The sequence below is a fragment of the Mustela lutreola genome, chromosome 7 (assembly GCF_030435805.1).
Source record: "Mustela lutreola isolate mMusLut2 chromosome 7, mMusLut2.pri, whole genome shotgun sequence".
NCBI classification, from domain to species: domain Eukaryota; kingdom Metazoa; phylum Chordata; class Mammalia; order Carnivora; family Mustelidae; genus Mustela; species Mustela lutreola.
Window position 1 is genome coordinate 75,717,480 of NC_081296.1, and position 19,643 is coordinate 75,737,122.

Genomic DNA, 19,643 nt, shown 5'->3' on the forward strand with positions numbered 1-19,643 from the left:
AAAGACTTTACTAAACATCGTGTGCAATAATCCAAATACTTATTATTCTTTTGAATATAATTTGAAATAGACAACTATAAAATATCCAAATATAAATATATAACACATAAATTATATGAAATATCAAGTTAGAACAAGAATTGAGAAAAATTATCTTAGGTAATATATTACATCTCTTAAATCTTTTTCCCTTAACACATACATAATAAAAAGGAAATTGTATCAAATTAAAAAGAAAAAGGATCAAATTATATATTAAAATTTCATCCCACCTTTAGTTATAGAGTCCTTGAGTGTTAAGACACCTATCAAACTTGGGATTCTCCCTCAGCCTGGCACTGAGAATCACATATAGTAGAAATCCAGTATATATGTACTAATCAAGATCATATAAACATTTTTTTTTTAAAGACAGTGGGAGAAAATATTTAAAATTCATACAACCAGCGAAAGATCGGTTTCCAAGGGCACCTGGGTGGCTCAGTCAGTTAGGTGTCCAACTCCTGATCTTAGCTCAGGTCTTGATCTCAGGGTTGTGAGTTCAAGCCCCACACGGGGCTCCAAGCTGGGCATGGAGCTTACTTAAAAACACAAAAAACAAACAAAAAAAGCCAGCCATGAATGGGAAATTCACAGAAGAATAAACACTAATGGACAAGAAACAGAGTAAAAATGTTCAACCTCACTAGTAATAGGAAACTGCAAATAACAAGAACAATCTCATATGAATGAGGGTTGCCAAGAATATTCAAGTGTGACAGAATCAGGTGTTGGTAAAATATGAGAATATGAGAATTCTTATCATTCTTCACTATTCATAACCACTTTAGAAAGGAATCTGACAGTGTTTGGTAAAATTGACTACCCTACACCAAACAATTCCATTTTCTGGAGGAAACTTAGCACATGTATGCCTACAGTACAGAGAGTACTATTTGTAATGGCAACAAAATTAGAAATGACATATCTATACATAGAACAAAGGACAATTCAACTATGGTATATTCTTATTTAATTTTGTATAACAGTCCCAATGAGTAAGTATTTAAGCATCAATATGAATAAATGTCTAAAATTCTGATGAATTGAAAAACTCAAAATGCAGAATGAGATATGTATAGAATGACAGCTTTACTAAAGTTTAAAAACCACACAAAAATCTACCATAAGCATAACAAATTCAATGTGTGGTAAAAACATGAAAATATGGATAGACTGAAACATCTCAACCTCAGGATAGTAGCTGTCTTCTGGTGGGAAGGGGGAAAATGGGGATAAGGAAAGGGAACAAAGGGACTTCAACTACATTGAAGTTGAACATTCTAGAACATTCTGTCTGAAAAGATTTGAAGCAAACAAGGTAAATGGAGATTTATTAAACTTAGGAAGCAGGTTCATGATGTTTGCTATATTGTTGTTCTGTGCTCTTCTACAGTTTTCGTTAAGCCAACAGCATAACTATTGAGTATTGAATTGTACCTAACAAAGGTAGTGAGGACACTTAATAATATCCTTCAGTGTTTGATGCCAAAGTCTCTATGATACTAGACAGAAATATTTGGAAGTAGAGTCAGTTCTCTGGCAGACCAACAATTTTTTTAAAAAAGGAGACTAGGCTCACTCAAGTATAAGCTTTCATAATATATACTATTTTTCTATAGCAAAATAAGTGAATGCACTTTAAACTTGAAATAACTCCTGAGTTATAAGGAAGGCAAATCTAGAGTAATTATGAAAATTGGACATACAAAAGTGACACACAAATATATAAGAAAATCATTTTCTTTCAGAGAAGTCAGACATTTAAGTAATCTAGAAAACATATTGTATATCAACTGTGCACATGAGATCTAAACTACTTACATGAAAAACTAGGTAAGCAATTAATAAAGCATAGTGGACAGAACTGCAGAGACCACATCGGAATTTTTCAAAAGTAAAAAGTAGTTTTTTGGGGACGCCTGGGTGGCTCAGTTGGTTAAGCCACTGCCTTCAGCTCAAATTATGATCCTGGCATCCTGGGATCAAGTCCCACATCAGGCTCCTTGCTTAGCGGGAAGCCTGCTTCTCTGCCTCTGCCTGCCACTCTGCCTGCTTGTGCTCACTCTCTCTGACAAACAAATAAAAAAATCTTTTAAAAAAAATCAGATTTTTGGAAGTTACAGTATTTATCTAAAGATGAAGGGGCATCTGAGAGGCTCAGTGGGTTAAGAGGCTAACTCTTGATTTCGGCTCAGGATGTGCCCTCAGGATCCTGGAATTGAGCCCCATGTGAGGGTCTGAGCTCAACGGGGAGTCTGCTTCAGATTCTTGCCTTCTGCCCTTTCCCCCAACTCCCACACTAATTCTCTCTCAAATAAATAAATCTTTTTAAAAAATTAAAATGAAGAGCCTTCAGGAAATACATCCAAACTATATTCCATATTTCTCATCTTTTTTTTTTTTTTTTAAAGATTTTATTTCTTTGAGAGAGAGAGAGTGAGAGCATTAGAGGGTAGAAGGTCAGAGGGAGAAGCAGATTCCCCGTGGAGCTGGGAGCACAATATGGGACTCAATCCCGGGACTCTGGGATCATGATCTGAGCAGAAGGCAGTTGCTTAACCAACTGAGCCACCCAGGCACCCCATATTTATCATCTTTAAGTTGAAATTTTTAAAGGTGCTCAGGGTATCAAAATGATCAAAAACTCTTAAGACCATCTCTCTGTATATCTCTATATTTGGAAACTAGTTTTAACAAGTCTTAAAAATATTGATACAAAATTTTTTATTTGGAACCAAAGCATATTTCCAGTGACAATAATGTGTTTTCCACCATGGGTTCCACAAAGTAACCTAAGAATGAATTCAGGGAGCTTACTTACGTCAAACTGAATCCACGTGCATTGAGATGTTCCCATTTAACACCAAGAAAGCAAATAGCAAACATTATTCAAAACTAAAACAGACTAGCTATCTATAATGAAATCCCAGTACAGTAAATATTACTTAATGAAATAACAAATTTATTAGTTAGTTCATTCCTAAGTTGATCTGACATGCTGGAGGAGTTATTTACTCAACAGAAGCTAGGTGAATAGAAAAAACATTTTTTTTTTCTATTTGCTCTATAAGCCTGAGTGCTAGTGCCTTGGGAACCCATCCAGATGGGTTCCATATGGATCTCATCCACAGAGGTTCCTCCAATTGTTTTGTGATTTTATCTGAAAAGGTTTTTCTTCTTGATAAACATTTTGAGTCAATTCTCAAGGTCTTCCAGGTATTAAAGTACAGAGACAATTTTATAGATTTTATCAGAGAGAAACTATGTAAAACAGGAAAAAATCAGTCATATCAGCACAAATCATCCATGAATAGGTCTATCAACTCATTGGTTCCTGTTACAGGCAAGGGTTCCTTCTAATTTTCAATAAATAACATAATAAATGATCATGTTGGAGAAAAATATACTGCATAGATTTTCATTAGCAATATGTTTTGGATAAAACAATACATACAAATCTTTTTGTCATAAACAAAAATGTCATGGGACTTCGCATTTATTCCCTCGTCCATTTAACCTCATTCTTTTGGCTGTCACAGAGAAAAGCTTCCCAACTCCCAGCATGCCAGCACCATAAAGAAACAGAGCAATTCAGTAAAAGAATAGAGTACTAGTCTGCCATTCATATCATGAAAGATGGACGTAAGAAAATTATTCCTAAGTCAATAAAAATAAGGGGTATTACAAGCCCTCATGGGAAGTAATTAGGATATAAACAAAAATAAATAACAATAAATTAAAATTAGTTAAGCACAATCTCTGCAGATACTACTTGCCCGAGGAGATTTTGCGGAAGCATCACAGATCCAACTTAGACTTTGTAGTCCTTGAGTTCCAATGACTATACACAGGGAAGTATTAAATCTGAACCAAGTGATTAGGTAATCAACCTCTAATGAGCTCCACGTCTAGACAGTATGTAATTGTTCTAGATGCACAGGAAAGAAGCAAATTCATTACAAGATGTTAATTCTGTAGGCCCTAACATTTAGGACATTGGGGCTTGATTTCCTCCCAGAACCTTAGTTGAGCAAGGCTATTCTAAAAGGTCTTTGTTCACAAATCAATGGAAATAATTAACCATCAATGTGGTAACCAAATGATCTTTAACTACAAAGCCATCATTAGGTAGAGGAAACCCATTAAGTACGGATTTCTGAAAACTTCTGTATTATTTTATCTTGTCAGATCCTTTAATCTTCTGCTCAAAATACCACTGAGAATTAGACTGTAAAGCTTTTCCAGCCTGCCTGAAAACAGAAGCTTAAAAAAAAATTAAAAAAAAAAAGTCATTTGAAATGTGTTATAAATTCTTGTCTATTGATTTCGCAGCACACTGGATCAGGGATAGATGACTGAGGAATTATACAAGTCCAACATAACACTCTGAAAAAAGTGAACATCTCCCAAAGACACCTGCGTATTTACCTGATATTATCATAGATATATTCCTTTTAAGTACCAATTATTTTCTCCCGTCTACATCAAATGTTATTACAAATCAAAACTCCTTCTTGTACCAGGTAAAATCCCTAGCACAAGAGCAGACTAGGAATCAAAAGGAGTATGAAATCAGCTTTCAGGAGCTCATTTCCAATTGTCTCAGGGCTCTTTGGGGCCGAGCTGATCTGGAAGCAAAGTCTACAGTGGCTTGCACTCTGGGGTAAACCTACTGGACCTTCTCCACTCCAGCTCTGCATATGTCAAAGGCACTGCCTAACCAATCCATAAATGCACTCAAATAATAAGACATACAAAATGTAGCTTCATGCTACTGAAAATATGTCCTAGCATTTATAAAACCTAGTTTTAGGTAATTTGAAATATATGTCAAATTTAGTGGTAAATTTTAAAGATCTTTTTTTCTTCTTTCTAGAGTTCTTAAATTTGCTCTTGAACCTAAGTTGCCAAGTATCAAGTATCAGGCTGATGGGTCACAGATCCTTTCATTACCTTAACAACTATAATAATGCCCATGAGAGAACTAGCAACTTCCCAAGAGATTACCTCCAGGATTTGTAAGATACAGTGTGGAGAATGTATATATTCTCATTCTGGCGGAATATGGCTGTAACATAAAGAACAAAATTTTTAATGTGTGGTCAAAATATAAGTCTACGCTGAATGTATGTGGAAAAGATATTTAATTGTAAAATAGAAAAGTAGGCCAGAGTACAGTTTTAAGGGTAATTGCTTCTTTATACAGATAGGTAATCTAGAAGGGTTTTGGGTTAAACATTTTCATAAAGCAAGAAGACATTAAAAAATAAAGCAAGAAAAAAGAGCTTGAAGTTACGTTTTACAAAAAAGAATGAACAGTACGTCAGAGTTTAATGTCCATACATTGTGGAATTCAACAATATTGTGATGAGAGCAAGTCACAGCACAGACATACAGTTTTCACAGGGAAAAGTCAAAGTTATGTTAGACATACCTAGCATCACTGTAGTATAAAAAGTTCTTGTTCTACATACAAAAGCATTTTTTTTTCCATAAGAATAATTTCCTGGGGGAAAATGAGTCCATGAAATATTTCAGAAACCCATATGCTCTGAGTATTCCAAAAACATTATCTTAAAATCCAGTGCCTTAAAGTGCTTTCATGTGGAAATCATGATGGAAGGCACAGAATACAGTTTCACGTCCCCACTATGAAATTTTCAAAAAAGCATAGATTTTTGCAGTTTGCAAATTCAAGTTAACTTGTAAGCTGCTCCTTCTAAGAACATTGTCAATCCCAATAAAACCAGCTTCTAGCTTACTTAACTTTCAATGACCTACAGAATAAAAGGATTTTTTCCCCTAGTTCACTTTCATCATCTTTGTGGGGAAAATACCTATGCAAGTGATGCGTTTTGAAATTATAAAACATGCAGAATATGTACAAACAGAAAGTTTAAAAAATATTTGCTTCATATACATGTAAATCTACTTGGGTATAGCTGAAATTGAACAAATATAAAAATTTGCTTTCTAAAAAATGTTTTCAGAGAATCTGAGACAACTTAAAGCTGTACAAAGATTTCCTGGGAGAAATCTTCTTTTCATATAGAAGTTTATACCTACAGGAGTAATTCCAGCATCAGTCCACCACATAATTTTTATATAACATTTGGTCTAATCGACAACGATCACCCTTAAAACTGTTCTGTTTCTGAGAAATTAAGGTTCATACTAAAATCAAAAAGAATTCACAAAAACAGTGGCTTATTGTGTTTTTGGATCTCTTCAACAATCTTTATAACTCATCTGGAACTGTAAAAAAACAAAAACTATTTACAGAATTCAGTTTTAAATACATTTCACAACTTCTAAAGTAGAGTTTTATGTTACAAGGATTCAGAGCGCATGGCTTAAGTCCGATCGGCAATCCGTAGTCTCCTCTGTTATCCTGGCTTCCTGCGACTGCGCCTTGTGGTGTACAGTTCAAAACTGTGTTTTCTCTTAACCAAAAGTAAATCAAACTACATGTTCGTAGTTAATTAAACAGCTTCTTTATTAGTCTGAAGACGAGTCATCGCTTCTAATTTTTGTCTGTAGGCCTCTGCTTCCTGTTCTTTCTTTAGAAGCTGCTGTCGATATTTTTGTGCTTCTCGATTTGCTTCATCCAGCTGTTTCTGAAGAGCTTCTCTCTCCTAATTGAAAAAAAAGGTTTTTTCAATGTTTGCATGAATACATGATTAACACACATAAGCACGCACCCCACAAACTGAAAAATCTGTAGGAGCTAGATGTGGCCACCTACTGATATTTCCAAGATGTCTTACCTTGTCAACTAATTCATTAATAATTAAAGCCCCAAATTTTGTGCTCCACACTCTAGCAGAGATTAGTTTCTGACCTCAAGAAAGCATTCCCTAATTAAAAGTGGGATTAACATAATGAACCCAGATTGTCATACATATAAAAGTAGAGGTCCACAAAGACCAGTGAAGAGCTTTAAGAGAGAAATATAGCTCTTCACATCTCTGTGATGTTTTTATGTAAAGGTATACCAAACTATAGAAGTTAGTACTTATTGAGCACTCATTATGTAACTAAACAAGGTGATGTCCAATAACAAGACTGTAAGACAGAGATTATGCCCATTTTACAGATGACAAAAACGATGCTCAGAGATGATGTAGCCTTTCCACAGTAACACAGTTGGGTTTATGAGATTCTAATATTACTGCTTTTAATACCATCTTCCTCTCTGGTAACAAGCTAGATTCCTCATCTGTGGAATGAAGAATGTTCGTTTAGATTAATATTTCCTAAATTATCCCATTTTACAAACCAATAAAATACTAATTTCTCTATTGTGGAATTCACTAAATTAAACAAATATAAAATATATGTATTAAATTCCTCAATAAACTGAGAGCTAAACACAAATCTAGTCCAATGAAAATACCTTTTCTCCTCTTCACTCTGTCCCTACACAGTTGCCTAAGGGAAAACACTTCAAAGGCTCCTTTCTCATATCTCTATGAGATATGAGATATTTCTCATATCTCTATGAGATATCTCTATGTATGCACATGGACAAAAGTTCGACACGCACAGGCCCAAGCTCAACCTCATTACAGAGGCCTGGGACCTTTTAGGAGGATGAGGACTCAGCGTAGGAGGGCTATAAATGATCATAAGAAATGCCAGGGTTGGGGCGCCTTGGTGGCTCAGTGGGTTAAGCCTTTGCCTTCGGCTCAGGTCATGATCTCAGGATCCTGGGATCAAGCCCCACATCCGGCTCTCTGCTCAGTGGGGAGCCTGCTTCCTTCCTCCTCTCCTCTCTCTGCCTGCCTCTCTGCCTACTTGTGATCTCTGTCAAATAAATAAAATACTTTAAAAAAAAGGAAACGCCAGGGTCACACTGGACAAGACACTTGACTAGATGGAACTGAAGGTGAGGGTCAGGAGCCTACTGGGGAAAAGGACACTTTGAGGGTCTCTTCCTCTACTTCCTTGACTCCTGTCCATTGTGAACACCAAAAGATTCCCTCCGCTTCACCATTCACATGGTCTCCAAGGAGGAGCAAGTGTTAAGACTCCTTCCTTCCTTCGATTCCACTCCCTTCCCCATACTGGGAATGAAGCTAAATCCATCCTATATTTTTCCCGAGTCCACCAAATGTGGGAAGGATTGATCACATAAGTAGTCTCCAAATCTTCCATTTACACAAAATGTACAAGAAACATGTGCCCTTCATCTCCAATTTAAGAAATGCCCACGCCTTACCCTGCTACCCTTTTCTTATCCTCTTCTTACCCTTTCTCCAGCCAAGATGGCAAAGTAGAAACAAGTCAGAAAAGACAACAACCAAGAGACGAGCCTCAGGTGATAATCAACACCACTATCTTGGCAGTGAACTCTGGAGAATTTACAGCACGCCGATAGAAAGAACTGGAGAAGGGGGCTGCGTCTCCAGGAGCTAGACCACCACCTCTGGCAGGAGCACTCACGGCAACACATAAGTGTTTTAAAATTTTACATGTGTTAAGAAATAAGATCCTTTGATAACGCAAGTTTTGAATTTGGTAGGAAATACGGGAATACACTCTCTAACTCTACGGCATCTCCTTGTACTAGCTCTTCATTAACATTAGAAACAGCAATAACTCACACTCAGCAAACGAAAGCAAACTGAGTGAGGTAGTCTAACAGTAAATACAGTTTATTTTCCTTATAGCATATTTTTATTTCAATTAGAGTATATCTTCCTATAAATGAAAAGATAGCTCCCTTTTGCCTACCAGGCAAATAAAAGAGTCATATTACACTGCCATTTCTTGACTGTATCTGTAAAACCTGAAAGGTAAGTATATTTATCTAAGTATACTTAGTCCTCCAGACTGAAAGCACACTTAACATTATTAAAGTTGTTTTTTTTTTAAGTGTTTCCATTTTTTCCTTCTTAAGAGTATAGGTGTTTGGAGAGAGAATCTTCTTGCCATCTCACTTTTCAAAGCAAATAAAAATCTCTAAAAAGTGGAAAATATCACTTCTTATTTTACTCAGAGATCCTTTGTTGACAAATTTATTTGTTAAATGTTTACGGAACATATATTATATACAAGACATTTCCTTAAGATAAACAGTACTTTGGTTGTTTCACACGTGAATAGTCCAACAGAATGACATTTGAGGATTTATATTTAAATAGAAATACTAATCCTCTAGCTTTGACCTTTTCCAATAAAAGTACAGTAAAAAGGACTCTGACATTTGTAAATAAACACACCTTCCCCTAATAATATGTAATACTAAAATATTTTTCCTTTAACAGTCTAACACTGAAGAATTCCAAAAAGGTAAATTCTGACGATAATCACGATTTGGTAGCAACTGAGAAGATATATTTATCTTACACCACAACTCTAAACCCAAGCAATGTTAAAACAGGGCAAGGGAAGATTTGAGTTTGCTTTTTTATCTTCAAACAAAATTCTTGAATTTGGCTTCAGCTGGTAGCAATTCTCTTGAACCAGTGATATCATTTTTAATTTTCTAATATTCAAATTTATTTTTACCTTAGCTATTATAAGGCAAAACATCAGTATAGTGGTTCATGTTTTACCATACCTCTCCATAGAATTTGGAAGATAATAAAAGCAACAATGAGCACTTATTAGAAATTCTACTCCTTTACATGTGTTCTCATTTAAACTTTACAAAAATCTGATAATATAGGTGCTGTTATTTCTTCCCTGTTACTGATGGGGAAACCAAGATTTAAAAGGTTAAATATTTAAACGTGACCAAGAAAACACATCAGAAAATTACAAAACATATCCATATTCTTAACCATTAAATATTTGTTTAAAAAGAGAAAAACTGGGGGCGCCTGCGTGACTCAGTGGGCTAAAGCCTCTGCCTTCAGCTCAGGTCATGATCCCAGCATCCTGGGATCACGCCCTGCATAGGGGTCTCTGCTTGGCAGGGAGCCTGCTTCCTCTTCTCTCTCTGCCTGCTTCTCTGCCTACTTGTGATCTCTGTCAAATAAATAAATAAATAATCTTTTTAAAAAAAGAGAGAGAGAGAGAGAGAGAAATTGGGGCACCTGGGTGGCTCAGTCGATTATGCATCTGCCTTCAGCTTGGGTCATGATCCCAGGGTCCCAGGATTCAGTCCCACATTGGGCTCCATGCTCAGCCAGGAGTCTGCTTCTCCCTCTGACCCTCCCCCTACAACTTGTGTTTTCTGTCAAAAACAAAGTCTTTAAAAAGAGAGAAAAACTGGGCAGAGTGTGTGAGCTATTTCTCTGTGTATAAACATCAATTTTCCAAGTGCCAGGGCCAAATACGATCCTGTTTTTATAAATAAAGTTTTACTGAAATAAGGCATGCGTACTCATTTTCAAAGTGTCAATGGCTACTTTCCCAATACAATGGCAAAAGTGAGTAGAGAAGCACAGACTGGTCAGTCCACAACACCAAAAGTATTTGCTACCTGGCCCTTTGCCTACTCCACCCTGAAGAAAAAAACTTATCTATAAGAGATAGGAGAGGGACCTGGGTAGCTCAGTCTGTTAAACATCTGCCTTTGGCTCAGGTTGTGATCCTGGAGTCCTGGGATTGGGCCCTGAGTAGGGATTCCTGCTAAGAGAGGAGTCGGCTTCTCCCTCCCTCTACTCCTCCCCCAGCTCATGCTCGCGCTCTCGCTTTCTCTCTCTCTCTCTGTGTCTTGCTCATGGTCTCTCTCAAATGAATAAAAACCTTAAAAAAAAAAAAGGAGTACAGAAAATTTTTAACTCTGATAGATCAAAAGAATATAAAAGGAAAATAGATTGGAAAAAACTGCATCAAATCAAACACTGTAAAGTTTACAGGAAACAATTTTTAAAAGAACACTAAGAATCTCAATCCTTAGAAGACACAAATATTTCGTTAAAAATAAACTTGCTAAGGAGGGCACGTATTACATGGAGCACTGGGTGTGGTGCATAAACAATGAATCTTGAAACACTTAAAAAAATAAAGTTATTTCCTGAATTCACACAAGTAAATAACAGGAAAAAATCTGTTATTCTTAATACACTAATTGTATTTCTTCCCTCCCACATTACAAAATAATTCACTGATTCCATATATAGCACACTGCTTCTAAAAATATCTGTAGTGCAGTAATATCAAGGGGGTGATATGATACATATTATTGCAATTTGGTGTCTTATTCACACCTCCCCTTTGAAAAACAAATCTATTTCATTTCCTAAATTGTTACAATGCAGATATAAAAGCTGTAGCATTTATAATACATTTTCTACAATTTAAACCAATTTTGTAGGTATTATTAATAAACCTCTCCAATGCTAGTCAGGAAACTGTAAATATAAATTCTTAACACTTGACTTATAAACACTCTCTTTGGTAGTTGTAGACACACACATGCAGAGAAAACTCAAGCATGTCAGATTCTGAATAATGAGTTAATTATTTAATTCTCATAGGGCAGAGTTCCTCAATCTCAACATGGATGTTTTTGGACCAGGTAATTTTTTTTTAAAGATTTTATTTATTTATTTGACAGAGAGACAGATTACAAGTATGCAGAGAGGCAGGCAGAGAGGCAGGCAGAGAGAGAGAGAGGTGGAAGCAGGCTCCCCGCTGAGCAGAGAGCCAGATGTGGGGCTCGATCTCAGGACCCTGGGATCATGACCTGAGGCTGACGGCAGAGGCTTTAAACCACTGAGCCACCCAGGCACCCCTGGACCAGATAATTCTTAACTATGGGGGCATTGTAGGATGTTTAGCAGCAGGCCCAGCCTCTATCCCCTATAGGTCAGGGGCATGCCCCTAGTTATGACAACCCAAAATGTCTCCAGACATTGCCAAATGTCCCCTGGGATCAAAAATGCCCCAGCTGAGAATCACTGCCTGCAAGAAACTTTTTTAGTTAATGGTTAAGTTGTCACTTGGAGTAGAAAAGTCTGCCCCCAAGACAACTCCACTGGTCATCTAAGAAAGTAAGTTCAAAAGCACCACTCGATGTATTATAAGGAAATGATGACCTGGTTTGATGAAAACACTGGAGGCCTCTTTTCATTCTATATCCCCATCCCCCTCTACCATCTAGACTCATTGTAGCTTCAAGGTCTCTCTGTAAGAGCTCTATAAAGATCATGCAATGTTGGCTTGAACATTTCTGGTGATGGAGAATGAGAGCTCCATGACCAGAAAGCTCTAATTACAAAAAACAAAACAAAATACTTCTTTAAACCAAGCTAAAACTCCATCTCCCTAAAGTTCTAACCTTGGTTCTAGTTAATTTATATACCTCAATTCATACTTTCCTATTATCTGTAATTATTCTCCCAGGTCTCTAAAAAGACTAAGTCAGGGAAGGGGGGGATCAGGCTGACCTTTGAGGAAAACAACACTTAAGGGTTATTAGGTAAATAAAGGTACAAGATGCGCATTCACTATTTTAAATATATACTTTGTTGAATTCAGTAAGCTTATATTTAATAAAAATTCAAGTAATTTAAAAAGATTTTATTAAACAGTTAAAGCAAAAAAAAAAATAATAAAGCAAAGTACATGACAAAATTTTTTCACCTGATGTGCCAAAAAAATCATCTGACATCAAAAAACTTTTTTTAAAAGATTACTAAATAACAAGTATATTGCTACTGTTTTGTTTGTTTGTTTTTTAAGATTTTATTTATTTATTTGACAGAGAGAGATCACAAATAGGCAGAGAGGCAGGCAGAGAGAGAGAGCGAGAGAGAGGAGGAAGCAGGCTCCCTGCTGAGCAGAGAGCCCGATGCGGGACTCGATCCCAGGACCCTGAGATCATGACCTGAGCCGAAGGCAGCAGCTTAACCCACTGAGCCACCCAGGCGCCCTATATTGCTACTGTTAATGAAAAAAATTGCTAATCTGTAAGAACTTCTGTCTACTGAATATCATTTTAAATTTTGAAGAAACAAAACAACTTACCTTCAATAATTAAAGTCATACTTTTAGCAAATATTCTGGCTAAGCTATGAATTGGACTCTTGTTAACTCAATAATATATTCTTTGTAATTGTAGCTTAAAGATGTACCACTTAACACGAACTGTAGCAAAGATACATTCTAGTTGTCCTCAGTCAGAATTATGTTGCTTTTTAGTTACTTAAAAAAAAAAAGTCCTCTTTTCGATGAAACAAGACACTTAAGAATTCTTAGACATTCACCAATATTATTATTATTTAAGATATTCAACAACATTTACTGGTTACAAATATCAGGTATTATGAGTATGTGTATGAGTATGCTGACTTTTTAATTCTGATAAGTTATCCAAATGCAGAAAGTTACCTAAAACTCCAATTTGAAAGAAAATAAAACTGCAATTCAGGAAGGTAAGATAACTTGCCTCAAAGCTAACAGGGGAAAGAGGTGGGATTCAAATCCAGCTCATTTAATTTCGAGTCCAGTGTCCTTTATACTGCAATTGATCTTTTGAAGTTATTCAAGAACAATTTTGTTTTCACGTTGTATGAGTTAATGTCAAATTCAGGGAAAACAGTTTTATTTACAGTCATGTGAGACAAAAAATTTGTGAGGCACTCTGGTCTGGTTACACTTCCAAACTAGTTTGGGAGAAGGGGGAAAAAGCTGAATCCTATCAACAGCTAATCTAAATTTAAATTCCTTCTTAAAGAACTTAATAGTGAAATAAGCAGTTATGTATGGCTTTTTAAAAAAATAACCTAGTCGACAAACATCAACCTTCTTTAAAAGGATCCTCCAGCCCAAACAGGCATTTGTATTTCACTTTCAAAAGAAAAAAATGTTTTTTGTCAATATACAGTGACATTTCCTTCAGTGACTTGTGAGAATGATGCATGTAAATTTAATAGAAAATAAAGGATGGAGTGCAAGAACCAAATTCATTACAATGTTACCATGATGACAGACTTTGTTATAAACAAATTCTTCACTCATTCATTCATTCATTCAATATGTATTTATTGAGGGCTTGCTTTATGTATAAGCAAATAATTAGACAAAATAGTACTATGTACTTTCATTCTGTATCAAAACAACACCGTCAGTAATAAATATAAAAGACCAAAAATATATATATAGAAAAGCAAATTGAATTTATTTTGGACGACTGCAGCAAAACACACCGGGTAAAAGACTCCTTACTTCTATTTCTGCAGATTCCACCCGGTTTTCAATTATTTCGATACATTGTCTCTTGGCTGGTGGTTCTTCACTTATAACAGTTTCTTCAGCAATGTCAGTTGCTGGTACTGTTAATACTAAAATTAAAAAAAGTGGATATTACTTCATTTCATAAAACTAGTTGTAACATTGTTGATGCAACTCATCTAAAATAAAGATGTCCCAAAATAATAATTTACAAGCATTAATTTTCTTTTTATGAGGATATCTATATTGGTCTTCAGGGTGCATTTTTATTTATTTTTATTTATTTATTTATTTTTTAAAGATTTTATTTATTTATTTGACAGAGAGAGATCACAGTAGGAGAGAGGAAGGGAAGAGATCACAGAGAGAGAGGAAGGGAAGCAGACCCCCTGCTGAGCAGAGAGCCTGACATGGGACTCGATCCCAGGACCCTGAGATCATGACCTGAGCCTAAAGCAGCGGCTTAACCCACTGAGCCACCCAGGTGCCCCCAGGGTGCATTTTTAAAGAATACTATTTATTTTTTTAAAAATTTTACAGATGACATATTCACTATATGGGTGAAAAACCAATTAGCGTAATAGAGAATCACATTTTTTGGTGTCTTGCTATTGTTCTTGTGTTAACTTATATAAAAACAAACATGAACACACATTTTCATTTTTCTATCTTATACAAAAGGTAGCATACATACAATAGAGACACTGTTCTCCCTCCACTTTCTTCACTCCATGTACCGAGGGTATCTTCCATCAGCACATGCAGTGCTCACTTTCATCTAGCCACATAACAGTCCACGGCATGGACACACCATTATGAACATTGTCTGTGTATAACCTTTGCTTGTTTTTCTTTTGGCTTATTGGACTTTGTCCCTAATTTTTAGTATTTCTTTATACAGATATAAACATACATAGAGAGAGAGAGGGAGGCTGTCCTTGCTCTGCATAGCAAGCAGTACAGACCATAGAAATGACTGAGAGCTGGAATCATGCAAAGCAATTTTAATAATCAATGGAGAAAATTACAATTGTGTAATAGCCTTTAAAGTTTTTTATCAAAATATTAAAAACTCTGTCAGTTATAAATGTAAGCAGAAATGAAAAAAGTAAAATTTTTAGTACACTGGAATTTAAAACATTAGTGATCTTGAGAATTAAAGTCTTTTATTTCCTTTAACTCATAGTACATTACACTTATAAATTAACCCAAAAAGAATTGAGAACCTTGTATCTGCTTCATTGGACTGTCTGCATAGTCTGTATATATTCATATGTCAGTTACACATTTTTTAATTACAGAGGCTTTAAAAGTCTATCTTAATACTCATTAAGTGCCTCTCATTGCTCTTCTTTCCCAGAGTTTTCCTTAATCTTCTTCCCTTCTCCACCCACTAATATAACTTCAGAATCTCTTTGACTTGTTGCAGGAAAAAAACCTGTTAGTCTCTGTTATGGGCTGAATTGTGTCCTCCTCAAAATTCAAATACTTCAGTCCTAACCCCCAGTACTTCACAATGTGACTGTTCATTTGGAGATTTGGCCTTTAAAGAGGTAAATAAGGTAAAATGAGGTCATGTGGGTGGGCCCTAACCCAGTATGACTGTTGTCATTTTAGGAGAGATTAAGACAAAGACAACACAGACTGAGGGACATCCACATAAGGACACAGTGAGAAGGCAGCCATCTGCAAGCCAAGGAAGGAGAAAGCCTCAGAAGAAACCAAATTTGCCAACACCTTATCTTGGACCTCAAACCTCCAGCACTGTGAGAAGATAAATTTCTGTTGAGCCGTTCAGTCTGTGGTATTTTGCTGTGGCAGCCCTAGCAAACTAAAACAGTTTTTGGGTTTTTTTCCCTGTATCATATTACATTTATAAATTAGCTCAGGGAGAATGGAGATCTTTATGAGAGTAAATCTTCTCAACCAAAAACATGACATTTCTTTCCATTTGTTCGTGGGTTGAGAGTAGTCTGTCTGTGTAACGATCAGGTATTAGAAACATTATATCTGCTTCATACAAACTGTGAAAGTTTTATTATTTCTATAAAATTAGAATCAGTTCTTTGAAGCTTTGTGAAAGCATCTGGACCTGACCCAAATTTTGGACTAGCCATCAGAAATTTCTGCAGAATGGAAGAGAATGGCCTTCTAGGCTTCACAGGTCAAAGGGCTCCTCTTCTGCTATAGAGACAAACTTTTTCCCTGAGACCTGGTTACCCTATAGTGCCATACCTCCTCTGTCACTCTAAACCAAACCTCTAGCTCTAGCCCCTGCCTCCCCCAATTCCTTCACTAGCCATGAAGGGACACAGTCTCTGCAATCCTAATCATTTTCTAAAAGGTTATGCATGTGCACACACTTTTTTTTGTTGGGGGCAGGGGTCCTGGGTCCCTGGCAATGCTTGCTCAGATAGGAATTTTCTGCACCTTCTCTTTCTGCTTCCTCCAGCATTCACGCCCTACCCTACCTCAGCCCTGCTTACAGCATCTCCTACATAGCCTGGGCCCTGTCTTGCTGAGTGTGTATTTATTGCTAATTTCTGAGCTCAATCTCTTCTCTTTTCCTAATGCACTGTGGGCTTTCATGAAGGTTCTCTTGCCCTGATGCTAATGGACTTAGGTGGTTTGCGCAGCACTTAAAATACGGAATTTTATGGTTTTCTCAGCCTTTTGTTTAATCTAGCTTACTACTTTCAGTGGTTTCCAAGGGGGGTAAAATGGGAATGTTATTGACAAAGCTGCTAATAGTGGCTACCACATTCCTACTACAAGTCCTAAGCCCAACTTCTTTGTAAGGAGCCTTTTCTAACATGGTATTTTTAAAAAACTATATGATATCTGAATTGCAATAAATGGCAATAAATTGCAATAAATGCAATAGATTGCAATAAAAGGAATTATTGTCCAAAGCAGATTCTGAATTGTTTACTTAAGCTCATTTTCCAACCAGATACTTTGGAGCCAATTCTTTTTACCACCTAGCATATACTCAGAGATACCAAGTTCATTTCAATACTAACCCAAGCAAATAAAATTAGCCAATCACGTCTGTTGCAAAAGGTTACAAAAATATAATTTAAGGCATAAATAAATACTTTGAGAAACACCATAATTTCCCGAGCATTGAGAATAAATTCAAACTTTATGCACATGCCTACTACCAACCTTGTTGTCCATCTGGCATGGTCACAATGATGGGCTGACCTATTCCACTGGTCGGAATGGAGTGCAAATTTCCAAGCTGAATTCCATCTGTGACTATTGTGATGACCTGTTGACCCCCTGAGCTAACTACTTGCTGAATGGCACCATCCACGGATTCTGCTGTAACTACCTCCTCCGTAGCCACTACTGGAAAAAAAAAATATATATGTAAAAATCAGCGAACATGTACAGAAGTATGACTAGAAATTTATTTTTGCTTTGCTGCTTTTGTTTTCCCTTTTTTTTTAAAAAAAAAAAAGATTTTATTTATTATTTACTTGACAGACAGAGATCACAAGTAGGCAGAGAGGCAGGCAGAGAGAGAGGGGGAAGCAGGCTCCCTGCTGAGCAGAGAGCCCGATGCAGGGCTCGATCCGAGGACTCTGGGACCATGACCTGAGCCGAAGGCAGAGGCTTTAACCCACCCAGGCACCCATTCCCTGCTTTTTGTGTGTATGACACAGAAAAGCTACTACATGGTTTTTATTAAATTCTCTCTGCAGTGGTGCTGTACATATCTATGTAAACCATCACCGACAAGTCCCACAATTTACAATTAGGAGCCTTAATTTACAATTAAGTGAGTTCTGGCTATGCATGTGTATATTTAAAAAATAATATCTCTTCATTTAGTTATACGAGGTACAGAAATTATAAAACCTCCCAAGGTCACAGATATAACAAGAGTTACATATGCTTAAGAAAATTCTGTAATCCAAAAAGAGAATTTTGTATGTGGTTACACTCCATTTATATTTACATGAGTAGATACACATTTCCATATTTGATGAAACAAGAAAATCTGTATTTTTCAAGTAAGCAGAATAAACAGTTTTCCCTTTTTGGAGTTGCCTTGACAGTAAGTGGCACACAGATCGAGTACTCTGTGATAGTGAATAATACAATATAGTAACATTTATTTAAATAAAATCCAAAACTATGTTCTTAATATTTTGTGAGAGGCTCAGAGAGGATTCTGGCAGTTGAAAACAGCATCCCTGCCTTTGCATGGGTAAAGAAATCACAGTTTAATGCTGCCAAAATCCTTTCCCACAGGCAATCCTAGGCCCAACTACTGCTCCTGAAAGATACATGTACAGCAACATTCATAGCAGCTTTACTCATGATAGTAAAAGACTTGAAACCAACCAGATATCCATCAAAAGGAGGATGGATGAACAGACTATGGTAGATTGATACAGTAGAATACAACACAGCAATTAAAACAAAATATAAAATATGGATAAATCTCACAAAAAACATGCTCAGTGATATAAGTCAGATACAAAATATATACTCTACTCTTCCCACTTATGAACTAGGCAGTGATTATACAGGAGTAGTCACACTGACATAATTCATTATACTCTATACTTATTAGCTGTGCATTTTTCTGTATGCATATTACACTTCAACAAAGAAAATGGATTCCAAAGGAATAATGATAGGTATTAAAGAGGGCACGTGATGTCATGAGCACACCTAATGGATCACTGAATGCTACATCACAAACTAATGATCTACTATATGTTGGATAACTGAATTTAAAAAAAAAAAAAAAGGAAAGAAAACAGAATGGTAATAATGGATTATAGTATAATGAATCTTTAAAAACCCATTTGCCCATAATACTACTTCATGAAAAAGGACAGAAAGGGGGAAAGAGGAAAGATCTTGATAGAAGAATCACATATAATTAACAAAACAAGAAAAATTATCATTATAACCCCCAATGTAATAATTAATTCAAACAAGGGTCACCAATAGGTGTTAAAACCACTGAAATATTGCAAGAAACAAGATATTCATATATTCTCAAAGTATCACACCAAAGATTAGTAGGGGAAAGGTACCTGTAAGGACCTGGCAGTGACCACTCTCACCAACCCGTCAGGATCAGGATGGCCTGACAAGTGCCTCCTGATGTGATGCAACAGGACATTACAAAACATCACTTGTGTTCTTCCTGAAAAATCTTTGGCCTGCATCTAATTATTACTAAACAAAGGGATCCAGAATGAAATGTCTGTGCACACAACGGGCACAGAGTCTACAAAGATTTCAATGTCAAAAAGAACAATGGAAGTAGTAGGGGCTGCCCTATGCTGGGGGAGACCAAAGAGACACAGCAAATACAATGTGTGAACTTTGGATCCTGGGTGAAAAACAAACATTTTCTAAAGGATATTTGGGGGCTAACTGGGGAAACTTGAATGTGGACCACATGTCAGATACTGTTACTAAATTAATGTTGATGTTTTTAG

At 36.3% G+C, this 19,643-nt stretch overlaps 1 protein-coding gene across 7 annotated transcripts in view; it reads right to left on the reverse strand.

Moving 5' to 3' along the window:
* Positions 1–5,169: 5,169 nt before the first annotated feature.
* The window catches only part of GABPB1 (GA binding protein transcription factor subunit beta 1), a 66,736-nt gene continuing 52,262 nt past the window's right edge, over positions 5,170–19,643 (reverse strand). For 4 of the 7 annotated variants that reach the window (XM_059181522.1, XM_059181520.1, XM_059181523.1 and 1 more), the window contains 3 exons: positions 17,341–17,526; positions 14,167–14,282; positions 5,170–6,677 (listed from right to left, as the gene is read on the reverse strand). In XM_059181522.1, the coding sequence (XP_059037505.1) occupies positions 6,525–6,677; positions 14,167–14,282; positions 17,341–17,526 (455 nt within the window). In that variant the 3' untranslated portion in view covers positions 5,170–6,524. Of the gene's footprint in view, positions 6,678–14,147; positions 14,283–17,340; positions 17,527–19,643 lie in introns of all 7 variants that reach the window. The other 3 variants (XM_059181521.1, XM_059181526.1, XM_059181527.1) reach the window with 2 other exon arrangements.